At 47.0% G+C, this 12,479-nt stretch overlaps 1 protein-coding gene across 1 annotated transcript in view; it reads right to left on the bottom strand.

Moving 5' to 3' along the window:
• LOC105009135 (sister chromatid cohesion protein PDS5 homolog B) overlaps positions 1 to 12,479 on the bottom strand; it is a 67,657-nt gene that overhangs the window by 32,111 nt on the left and 23,067 nt on the right. Inside the window, 1 exon segment of the mRNA XM_034296808.1 lies at positions 12,277 to 12,403. Within this exon segment, the coding sequence (XP_034152699.1) occupies positions 12,277 to 12,403 (127 nt within the window).

Raw genomic sequence — 12,479 nt, 5'->3', positions numbered from 1 at the left:
GTGTCTACTTGTTGAGGCTCCCCCAATCCAGCGAACACTGGAGTGTGTTGCTGCGCATGGCTCTGATTATTGCTAGATAGCTAGCAAATAAGAAGTTCATTCTCAATGAATTGGACTTCTTGTTTTTGACGGAGACCTGGCTCCATGATGGTGAGTTTACTCCTCTCTCAGAACTTCTTCCTCCGGTGTGTAATTTCCTTGGCTCCCCTAGGACTACTGGCAGGGGTGGAGGGCTAGCGTCTGTTCAATTCCACTTTCAAATGCCGGCAGACTCCTTCTGACAGTTTCGTTAGTTTTGAACTGCAACAGTTTGAGGTCAACCATACTTTTCCCGTACTGCGCGCGGTGGTGTATCGTCCACCTAAAGTCAATAAGGATTTTCTGACAGACTTTGCTGACTTTTTGGCGGCGATTATGTTGGATTCCGATCTTTTTTTAATTGTTAGTGATTTTATTTAACGTTTGCTGTGAAAATAGGCCTTTGATCTAGGATTTTACGAGTCTTATAGACTCCTTCAATCTTGTTCAGTCAGTCACTTATGGTTTGTGTCCATAACACTGAAATTTGTATATCAGATCACCTGCCTGTTTTGTTCACTGTCACAGTTCCCTGCTCTAAGGCTGAAAATTGTGTTCCTGCACGTAAATTGCCTGCCATTAACCCCTTAGGTTCGTTGCATTTTTCTAAAGTTTTTAAACCTTCAGGGTCTGAGGAAATTTCGGCCGGATTTCACTACTTGAACATTTTGGGTCCCAGATTCATTTCTGTAACAGATACAACCTATTACGATGTATCCTGGTAATCACAACCCCCTTGGCTACAATAAAAACACATAAAAACAGACTTTTGGGTCACCATTTAGAAAACTCATCTAATTGGAAATATTTTTCGGAAAACATTTCTGCCATTCAGCATAATGATTTGTTTTTAAAGCATTATAAAGTTTTGTGTCAATGGTTTTCCCTCAAATTTTCATGCCTTTACTATCAAATTACACTGTATTGGGTTGAAACTAATAAAAAAATTATAATAGAAGGCAAAACATATAGGCAACCTAAAAATATTTGGTTCTTCTACCTAGAAATAAAATACTATAAAAGAAATGTAATCACTTTTTACGTGTAATGACGGAGAATCACTAGTGAAGTTTGGACTTCTATAATTTATAAACTCAAGAACATCCTCATACTATGTTGACAAAAGAAATTTTTTATATCATATAATACAAACGATGTATTACGGTTCAATACATCATATATAGTGATGTACACCCTTGTAATCCCTATAGTCTTTACACATTAGCCTTTCTAAGATGCATGGTCATTGTCGTTGCCTGGTGAAAAGTTTTCTTCCTGCAGGCTGTGGTTCCCATAGCAACCCAAACTATATACGGAACGCTTCACGAAGGTGGCTACATAAAATATACATTGAAATCGGACGATTATGGCGATTCGATTTTCATTAATATTTATGCAAATGTGCACAGAGCGCTCCAATCCGCGGATCTGCGGATTGAGATCTAGATGACGGCTGTGCTCTTAGCGCTGATAATTTTACTACTCTCATTCATTCCACTTGCACTGATATCTCTGTTACGCCGTTCAAATCTAAACGACATCTTTAGAGCCTTGGCTAAACAACAGTACCCGCACTCTCAGACGTTCACTTAGACGAGCTGAAAGAAAATGGAAGAAGGATTTTCCTAGGAATGTTACGTGACTGCTGTAATATCAGAGAGCTGTTAAAGCTGCACAAGCAGAATTTATACCTTGTTTTTAACAATAATAATAGGCCTCAAAATCTCTTCAACTCTCTTAACCCTCTGATAAACCCCAGTAGCGCGGCTTATATTGTTCCATCAGCCAAACTGTGTGAGGATTTAAAAATATATATATATTGGAAAGATTGCTGCTCTAAAAAAAAATCCTGAATTCCTCTGCCCTAGACCCTTCTGCTCCCTCTACTTTTTCAGCTGTCTTCGTTCAGTTTGCGCCTGTATCACTCATTATTAACAAAGGTAATTCGTACCATGCGCCCCACAAACTGTCCCCTGGATTCCATTCCCTCTTTTAAAATATGTTTTTGATACGGCTGGTATTCTTATTCTGATTAATACTTGCCTTATTTCTGGGTGTGTTCCAGCTGCTTTTAAACATGCTGTAGTACAACATCTTATAAAAAATAATGAACCTGGATTAGGGCTGGGCGATATGGCTGAAAACCATATCACGATATCAGTGTTTCATATTGATCGATATCGATAATTATTGATATTTTTATGACCCATTTAAAATAAGGACCAGGAGAAAAATATTGTACGTTTAAACATTTTTATTTTAAACAAACTTCCTCTGATCATAATCTCTTCAAGTTAAGAAATGTCAACACAACCAAACTCAAATAATTAAAATGTAAACATAAGTCTAAAGTCACAATGAACACTTAATTATCTCTTAACATTTAAAGTGCAAAATGAAAGAAAATTAAGAAATGCTTAATAAAGTGTAATAAAATAGTGCACTGCAAAGTGTTAAATATAAACATAGAAAAACCTGAGAATTTAGTGCAAGTTTAATGCTAGGAAGTTCACTAGCTGTTAAAGTGTTTTAAAATATGTGCAGTGTTTTGTAAACAAATAAAACTGAGGTAGACTGAGGAACATCTGTAACAAAAAACAAACCTGACACAGTACAGTAACATTGTTTGAAATATAAAACCTGCAGAAATATGAACATGTAACTCTTCAAGTTATTCTTACTCTAATCATACTTGAAGTTAAACTATTCAAGTATATTTTCAGTCCAGGTTTTGTACTAGGAACACCAGTTGGTTGACCTTCTCTGGGTCTAAAGCTGCCCTTGTGCATGTAACAATATTACCCCCAGTACTAAAAATTCTTTCTGACGGGGTGCTGGTGGCTGGGATGCACAAGTACTTTTTCGCCAGCTGAGAAATTCTGGGAAAGTTGTGTTCATGTAGCCTCCACCAGTCCAGAGGGTTTGACTCACTGTCTGCATCAGGGCACATAAGGTACCTTTCCAGCTCACTCTCCACTTTTTGTTTTTCAGTGAGAGGCAAAGCATCCTCTTCTTGGGACTGTTTTTTGAAAAAGCTCCCCAATGACTTGCGTTGCTTTTTCACGCCCAGTGGCAGAGGTGGTTCACTGACAGCTCCTCCTTCTGCACCTTGGTCTGCTGCTCCCTCAGAAGGCCCTGCCTGTGATTGGCCCTGGTCTGCATCCATGATCTCAGACACAGCTCTGAATCGAATGGCCCCTACCTTCTCTGGTCTGATGTATTGGCCTTTAAACCTAGGGTCCACGAAGGTAGCCATGTCAAGGAGATCATCTGTGTCAGGGTCAGCATATTTCTCATCGAGATATGCCATTATTTTTGTCTTTAGCTCTTTTGTGAGTTGAGTGTCCCCCTCATTAACTTTCAGCAAACTGGAGCGGAAAAGGTGGAGCACAGGCTTCACGTACGAGACCGTCACATATGACTCCCCAGAAAGGGAGTCTGTGAACTCCAGGAGAGGAGTTAAGGCTGCATGCATTGACTCAAGGACGTCAATATCCTGCCACGTTGGGATCAGGTGCCTGTTGTTTTTGTCAGAAGACAGAACTTCAGTGATGGCCTTTTGTTGCTCTAGGACCCTTGCCACCATCTTTTGCCTGGTTCGGGACTCTGTTCGGGACTCTGTGACCAGCTGATGTGTCGGAAGATGGAGACGTTCCTGGGCTTTAGAGAGCGCACTCTTTTTTTTCCACGAGTAAGAAAAGGCAGATACCACTTTCTTGCACACACCTACAGCCCTCTCCACTCTTTTATCTTTTTCTGCAGCACCTTCAGAAAAACAATGCCAGACAGTGTCAATAACTGATAATAAACACACACACACACACACAGAGAAAAACACACAGATAAAAAAAACAGAACACACACACAGAGAGAGAGAGAGAAACAAGCCGTTAACACACACACACACACACACACACAGAGAGAGAAACAAATACAGTTAACACACACACACGCGCGCACACACACACACACACACACACACACACACACACACACACACACACACACACACACACACAGAGAGAGAAACAAATACAGTTAACACACACACACACACACACACACAGCCATGTCAGTGTGTAAAGCTGCTTCCATAAATCATTATAATATATTACCTCCCAATTACTGGCTAATAAAATAACCATAGGAACCATTGATAACGAATATTAAAATGACAAAGCTACTCACCAATAGCAGAGTGCAAACGATGGCCAAAACACTGCAGCAGTGTCCAGTTGTTCAGTGAAGTCGCCTTCACTACATTTGCCCCGCTGTCTGTGGTGATGCACACCATTTTGTCTTCAATCAGACTCCAGGACAACAGAGCCTCCTTCAAGCCTTCTGCTATCACTTCTCCAGTGTGATCATCGGGGAAATATGCAGTCTCAAGGCACCTGGTTTTCAAACCCCATTCATTGTCGATGAAATGAATGGTCAAGCTAATGTATGGCTCAGAAGTACGGCTTGACCACAGGTCAGAAGTTGTTGCAAAGTACTTTGCTGACAATATTTCTTGCTGCACAGATTCTTTGCACATTACATACAGCTTAGGAATGGCAGTCTTAGAAAAGTACTTTCGGCCGGGAAGAACATAGCGTGGGTCAAGCACGTGTATGAGCTTTTTAATAAACTGGCTTCTCGACGGTGCTGAGCGGAAGCATGTCTTTGGCTATATGATATGCAACTGCCTCCGTTATATCTTTGTATCGTTTAGATTCTTTGTCATAAGGCACTGATGCAGAGTACCTCTCCATGGTGGTTTGTTGTTTGTGCGGTGTTGCAACTGCAGATGTTGTTGGTTGAATACGGCTGTGCTCCAAAGGATGAGCGCGGCTAAGGTGGTAAAACAAGTTTGTTGTATTACCAGTCTTGGTGGGGACGACGGTCTTGCATAATTTGCAGACGACATTGTTCTGACTACGGTCAGACTTATAATATCCAAAAAATTGCCATACTGGCAAGCTGACTTTTCCTCTTTTATTTACAATTTCCTCGCTCGCTGCGGCACTCATTTTCTGCTTATCAGTCGCCGGTTGAATCCAGCAGACCAGCACGAGACAACAATATGACGCAACCAAACATGATACTGTTACATGATTGGCTGTTAGCGTGTCACTCCCCACTCTTTAACGTTGCAAGGTTACCTGAGAGCGAGTGGCTTTGTTAATGCAACCAAACTTGCTTTGCAACCCGTTTTCTTCCGACGAAAAAAAAAAAATATTTATCGAACGTTTTATCGAACACATTTTTTATTGATATCGATCACGTGTCTATCGCAATACATATCGTTATCGTTTTATTGCCCAGGCCTAACCTGGATCCTAATGTTCTTTCACATTTTAGGCCCATCTCTAAGCTACCTTTTCTCTCTAAAATACTAGAGAGAGTAGTTCTTTAACAATTGACAATGTTTTTAGAAAATCATGATACCCGGGAAAAGTTTCAATCTGGCTTCAAGCCACGTCATAGTACTGAAACGGCACCCTTAAGAGTTTTTAATGATCTCCTTGAAACTGTTGACTCAGGGAGCCCCGCTATTCTGGACCTGTCTGCAGCCTTTGACACGGTGGATCATAGGATTCTCATGAAACGCCTTGAACAGTCCATTGGCATCAAAGGAACTGTCCTGAAATGGTTCGAGTCATAGCTGACTGATAGGAGTTTTTCGGTCCACCTAGTCAAATTTTTATCGACCACGGCACCTCTCACTTGTGGGGGCCTCCAGGCTCCATTTTAGGCCCCATCCTTTATTCAGGATGTGTGTTGTCCTTAGGGTCCATTTTTAAGAAACACAATATCTCCTTTCATTGCTTTGCCGACAATGTACAAATTTACATGCAGATAAAAACAACATTTAAAGACTCTGTACAGCCTATCTTAGACTGCTTAAAGGACATTAAAATCTGATTGGCGCTAACCTTTCTTACTTTAAATGAAAGTAATACAGAGATTCTTGTGTGGATGAGGTAACTTGCTGGGTGATCCACTTGGTACCCTAGGCCCTCTAGCCTCTTATAGTAGACCGTTTGTTAAGAATCTCGGTTTTCTCTTTGATAGCTCCTTCAAACTCGATAAGCAAATTAGTCTAGTAGTGAAATCTAGCTTCTTTCAGGTAAGACTTTTGGCAAAAGTTAAGGTCTATCTTCCTCCCAGGGATTTTGAGAAAGTTATCCATGCATTTATTACATTTCGGCTAGATTACTGTAATTCCTTGTACCTGGGGGTAGATCAGAAAACCCTAAATCGGCTCCAGTTAGTACAAAATGCCGCCACTCGACTTATAACCAGTATAAGAAAATGGGAGAACATAACACCAATTTTGACCTCACTCCATTGGCTTCCTGTTCATTTCAGGATTTATTTTAAGATTTTAATGCTTGTCTTTAAGGTTTTAAATGGATTGGCCCCTTTATATCTGTCTGAACTTTTACATGATCATTCTCCAGCCGGAACACTGAGGTCAGCTAACTAGTTACTTCTAGTTGTCCCAAAAGCCAGGCTAAAAATTAGTCGGGATCGAGCTTTCGCGATTGGTGGTCCCATCCTCTGGAATAGCCTACCACTGCATATTCGAAATGCCCAAACTATATACACTTTTAAGTTATTGCTAAAGACGCACATTTTTCTTCTGGCTTTTAATCTTAACTGAGTTTGCATTAAGTGTATGTGCTGCTATTTTGTCTGTGTCTTCTGTGTATCTACGTAATTTTTACCTGTAAATTTCACATATTTTGTATACTTTGTCCTGTACAGCACTTCGGTCAACGACAGTTGTCATAAATGTGCTTTATAAATAAAGTTGACACTCCTCCTCCTTCAAACACAGTGAGTTGAGTTGATGCCAAGAGCTCGATTTTGGTCTCATCTGACCACAACACTTTCACCCAGTTCTATGAATCATTCAGATGTTCACTGGCTCACTTCAGATGGGCCTGCACATGTGCTTTCCTGAGCAAGGGGACCTTGCAGGTGCATGAGATCCACCGGGGGTGGATCTCATCCACCCCCGGTGCCTTGCCATCGAGGAGTTTCTTGACTACCTCTGTGACTTCAGCCCGGGTGATGGACGAGTCCACCTCTGAGCCCTCATCCTCTGCTTCCTCAATGGAAGACGTGACGGCGGGATTGAGGAGATCCTTGAAGTACTCCTTCCACCGCCCGACGACATCCCCAGTTGAGGTCAACAGCTGCCCACCTCTACTGTAAACAGGGTTGGTAGGGCACTGTTTCCCTCTCCTGAGGCGCCGGACGGTTTGCCAGAATCCTCCCAGGCCCGAGTTTTTGCCTCCACAACCACCCGGGCTGCAGTCCGCTTGGCCTGCCGGTACCCGTCAGCTGCCTCAGGAGTCCCACTAGCCAACCAGGCCCGATAGGACTCCTTCTTCAGCTTGACGGCATCCCTTACTTCCGGTGTCCACCACTGGGTTCGGGGATTGCCGTCTCGAAACAGGCACCGGAGACCTTACGGCCACAGCTCCGAGCGACCGCTTCGACAATGGCGGTGGAGAACATGGTCACTTCGGACTCAATATCTCCAGCCTCCCTCGGGATCCAGTCGAAGCTCTGCCGGAGGTGGGAGTTTAAAAATCTCTCTGACATGAGTCTGTCCAGCTTCCTCCCCCGCCATCGGATCCAACTCACCACCAGGTGGTGATCAGTTGACAGCTCCGCCCCTCTCTTCACCTGAGTGTCCAAGACATAAGGCCGCAGGTCAGATGAAACGACACAAAAGTCAATCATCGACCTACGGCCTAGGGTGTCCTGGTGCCATGTGCACTGATGGACACCCTTATGCTTGAACATGGTGTTCGTTATGGACAAACTGTGACTAGCACAGAAGTCCAATAACTGAACACAGCTCGGGTTCAGATCAGGGGGGCCGTTCCTCCCAATCACGCCCCTCCAGGTGTCACTGTCCCCCAGTAGAACGATGGAGTCCCCAGTCGGAGCACTTTCCAGCACCCCTCCCAGAGACTCCAAGAAGGTTGGGTACTCTGCACTGCCGTTCGGCCCGTAGGCACAAACAACAGTGAGAGACCTATCCCCGACCCGTAGGCGCAGGGAAACAACCCTCTCGTTCACCGGGGTAAAAATGGTGGCAGAGCTGGGGAGCTATAAGCAAACCCACACCAGCCTGCCGCCTCTCACCATGGGCAACTCCAGAGTGGTGAAGAGTCCATCCTCTCTCAAGGAATGTGGTTCCAGAGCCCAAGCCGTGCGTGGAGGTGATCCCGACTAACCTCTCAACCTCACGCACGATCTCAGGCTCCTTCCCCGCCAGCGAGGTGAGGTTCCACGTCCCTAGAACTAGTTTCCGTGTCCAGGGATCGGGTTGTCGAGGCCCCCGCCGATCCTCTAGGCACCGATCCCTTATGGTCAGATAATGAATTTGGAAATAATAAGAGTTGTATCTTTCAGAATAGAAGTAATGTAACACAGCACACTTGTTTTTAGATCTCTTACTCGTATGGATAGTGAGCTATTAAAAAAAAAGAGACGATTTGACAGATGAAGTCCATTAAATTTATCGAAATCTGAAATGGCATATCTAAGGGGCGTACCCTTGACAAAGAAGGTCAGTGAACAAAATGCAAGTGGATTTAGACGTCCATGTCATCTGGATTGGAAGCAGAGTTGTAATAATGCATGCATTTATAAAATGCAATTCACATAATTAATATTGATAAAAGAGGTGTACCTTTCAGAAGAGAGGTAAAGGAACAGACCACACCTGTTTTTAGGTCTCTAGCTCATTAAAACCTATTGTATAGAAGGATAAATTCTCATATCACCAAAATGTAAGAGAGCAAATCTGAAGGTCAGTGACCAAGATACAAGTGGTTGTAGGTCTGTCACCTCTATAACAATCTATTATAAAATGAAATATATAAGGTCTAACAACCAAAATATATGTATAAAATGAGTGTCACGTCCTGGCTGTGCCCCTAGCCATCTCTGCGCTGGGCTCGGGGCATAGCCAGGACAGGACAGGAGGTGGCCTTTAGCCACCTCTACTCCTTTTTGGTTTCCCCAATTGGAGGCAGGTGTTAGTCATTGCCTCCAATTGGGGAACCTATTTATGTTTAGTTTGTAGGCCCCGGGGCGTGGTTCATTTTGGTTTTGTTATCCTGTGTAAGGAATACCCACGTCACTGGTTGCTGCCTTTTGTTTTGTTGGAGTCCTTCTTTACTTTTTCATTAAATATGGATTACCTTCCCTACCTTTACTCTGCGCCTGTGTCCTTTTCATCCCACGACCGTGACAGAATGAACCACCACCAAGAGACACAGCAGAAATGGACGGTAGGGGAACTCCTCGGTTGGCCGGACAGCGACACCGAGGAGGAGGAGAACCCCTACTGTCCTCTGCGGCACACCGGGCCTCCACAGCATCCACCCCGGAGGAGACGTCGACCGAGGCGACGTAAGCAAACCTCCGTGTGTCCGTCCCAAGAATTTCTTGGCGGGGTGCTGTGGGGGCAGGCGGAGTGGAAGGACGCGGCCGTGCCACCCGTGCTCACGTGTGGGGTAGTCCAGGTGCCCCAGCCCTGCCCGGTGCCAGCTCCTAGGCGTCGGGCAACAACGCCGGTGGGGCCTATGAGGGCTTTCCCTGATGTAGGGAGATGTGAGGACTGGTGGGGCTATCGGGACCCGCCGTACCGGTTCTCGCAGCCAGCGCCCCCCGCTGCCCGGAAGCCGCAGCCAGCGCCGCCAGCGCCCCCCGCTGCCCGGGAGCCGCAGCCAGCGCCCCCCGCTGCCCGGGAGCCGCAGCCAGCGCCCCCCGCTGCCCGGGAGCCGCAGCCAGCGCCCCCCGCTGCCCGGAAGCCGCAGCCTGCGCCCCCCGCTGCCTGGGAGCCGCAGCCAGCGCCACCAGCGCCCCCCTGCTGCCTGGGAGCCGCAGCCAGCGCCGCCAGCGCCCCCTGCTGCCTGGGAGCCGCAGCCAGCGCCGCCAGCGCCCCCTGCTGCCTGGGAGCCGCAGCCAGCACCCCTGCTGCCTGGGAGCCGCAGCCAGCAGCCGCCAGCTCCTCCCGCTGCCCAGTGGCCGCGGCCGCCAGCTCCTCCCGCTGCCCAGTGGCCGCGGCCGCCAGCTCCTCCCGCTGCCCAGTGGCCGCGGCCGCCAGCTCCTTCCGCTGCCCAGTGGCCGCGGCCGCCAGCTCCTCCCGCTGCCCAGTGGCCGCGGCCGCCAGCTCCTCCCGCTGCCCAGTGGCCGCGGCCGCCAGCTCCTCCCGCTGCCCAGTGGCCGCGGCCGCCAGCTCCACCCGCTGCCCAGTGGCCTCGGCCGCCAGCTCCACCCGCTGCCCAGTGGCCTCGGCCGCCAGCTCCACCCGGTGCCCAGTGGCCTCGGCCGCCAGCTCCTCCCGCTGCCCAGTGGCCTCGGCCGCCAGCTCCTCCCGCTGCCCAGTGGCCTCAGCCGCCAGCTCCACCGGCTCCTGCTCCTCCGCCGGCTGTCGACCCTCCGCCGGCTCCCCCGGCTCCTGCTCCTCCGCCGGCTGTCGACCCTCCGCCGGCTCCCCCGGCTCCTGCTCCTCCGCCGGCTGTCGACCCTCTGCCGGCTCCCCCGGCTCCTGCGCCGGCTGTCGACCCGCCGCCGGCTCTCCTGCCGGCTCCTGTCCCTCCGCCGGCTCTTCCGTCTCCTGACCCTCTGCCTCCCCAGCCTGTCCCTGCGGCTCCGCCTCCCCGGCCTGTGCCGGCGGCTCCAGGCGCTGAGCCTCCACCGGTCCGGGTGTGGTCGTCCCGGTCTTGCGGTCGGGAGCCCGCGCCTTTGGGGGGGGGGTACTGTCACGTCCTGGCTGTGCCCCTAGCCATCTCTGCGCTGGGCTCGGGGCATAGCCAGGACAGGACAGGAGGTGGCCTTTAGCCACCTCTACTCCTTTTTGGTTTCCCCAATTGGAGGCAGGTGTTAGTCATTGCCTCCAATTGGGGAACCTATTTATGTTTAGTTTGTAGGCCCTGGGGCGTGGTTCATTTTGGTTTTGTTATCCTGTGTAAGGAATACCCACGTCACTGGTTGCTGCCTTTTGTTTTGTTGGAGTCCTTCTTTACTTTTTCATTAAATATGGATTACCTTCCCTACCTTTACTCTGCGCCTGTGTCCTTTTCATCCCACGACCGTGACAATGAGTGTTGTTTAAAAACACAAAACGTGTCTGTACCTATGATTTTCCTTTATGGGGCAGCTATTATTAGGTTGACACAAAATAAATTATATTTTTTAGTCACACTGAATCAGCGGTATTGCACTTTCAAGACGGTCCTTAAACTACTGAACAGACATTCGATAGCATTTTGTGACATTTTGGGCTCTGCTAAACAAAAAGTTAGATTTTTGATAAAATCAAAGGGTGTACCTTGCTCATCTCATCCCTTGGAAAACCCAGATTTGGTCTTATATTCTGATGGCTCAAGCATTGTGGAGGAAGGAGTGTAGAAGGAGGGAAGAGCAGTCACTACAGTGGACAATGTCACAGTAGTTGTGGCTCTAACAGAAGCATGTAAACAGACTGAAGGGAAAAGGTAACCATCTACACCGATTAAAGATAAACCTTTGTTGTAACACACGATTTCAGACAGATCTGGAAGAACAGAGGGATCATGACTGCACTAGGATCTCCTGTAAAGCACTTCTGATCTGTTTTCTATGTGCTGAATGCTTTATTGGATGTACTGAAGTTACCTATCCAAGTAGCAATTGATCATTGTTAAATGTATTTGGAGATGGGGGGGAAGCCAATACCACGAAAAAAGGATATGCAAACAACACAGCAAAAATCTTGTTCAGGGAAATAATTCCAAGATGGGGATTACCAAACCAGCTGGACTCCGATCAAAGAACACTGTTCACAGGGACAGTGTGTCAAGAAGATGCCAGATTGTTAAACATTGATTGTCAGGTATACTGTCTCATACTCACAGTCTTGTGGTCAGACAGAACAGACAGACTGAATTTTGAAGGACAGACTATCCAAAATGCATCAGGATGGTGGAAAAAAGGTTGTGCTATCCTTGAGCAAGACAGTTTTTGCTCCTGTAAGTCACTCTGGATAAGAGTGTTTGCTAAATGAGTCAAAATTATTAAAACAAAAGGCAAAAAACTATGTTGGGTTTTGTCTTAGACCAGCCCGGGTCATCTCTCACAGTTTCAATCTATTTTCTTCCTTTTTGTGCCTATTGAACATGTGCAAGTTGGCCTATACTGTACCTTATGGGCTGGGACCAAGTTAACCAAAACTGTGTCCAACAGCTCCTGGGAGACAGAATCCCCCTCACACACAATGGAGCTCATCAGGTCCACCATGTGCATTTGGACCTTCTGGTTGTGACCATTGCTGAAAGGATAGGAAGTGGGACAAGATGAAATACAATGTATGATATACATTGGATATCAAAAGTCTACACACCCTT

This window comes from Esox lucius, chromosome 1 (genome assembly GCF_011004845.1).
Source record: "Esox lucius isolate fEsoLuc1 chromosome 1, fEsoLuc1.pri, whole genome shotgun sequence".
NCBI lineage: Eukaryota > Metazoa > Chordata > Actinopteri > Esociformes > Esocidae > Esox > Esox lucius.
The sequence above is the reverse complement of the archived record's forward strand: the minus strand, read 5'-3'. Positions and strand labels throughout refer to the sequence as shown.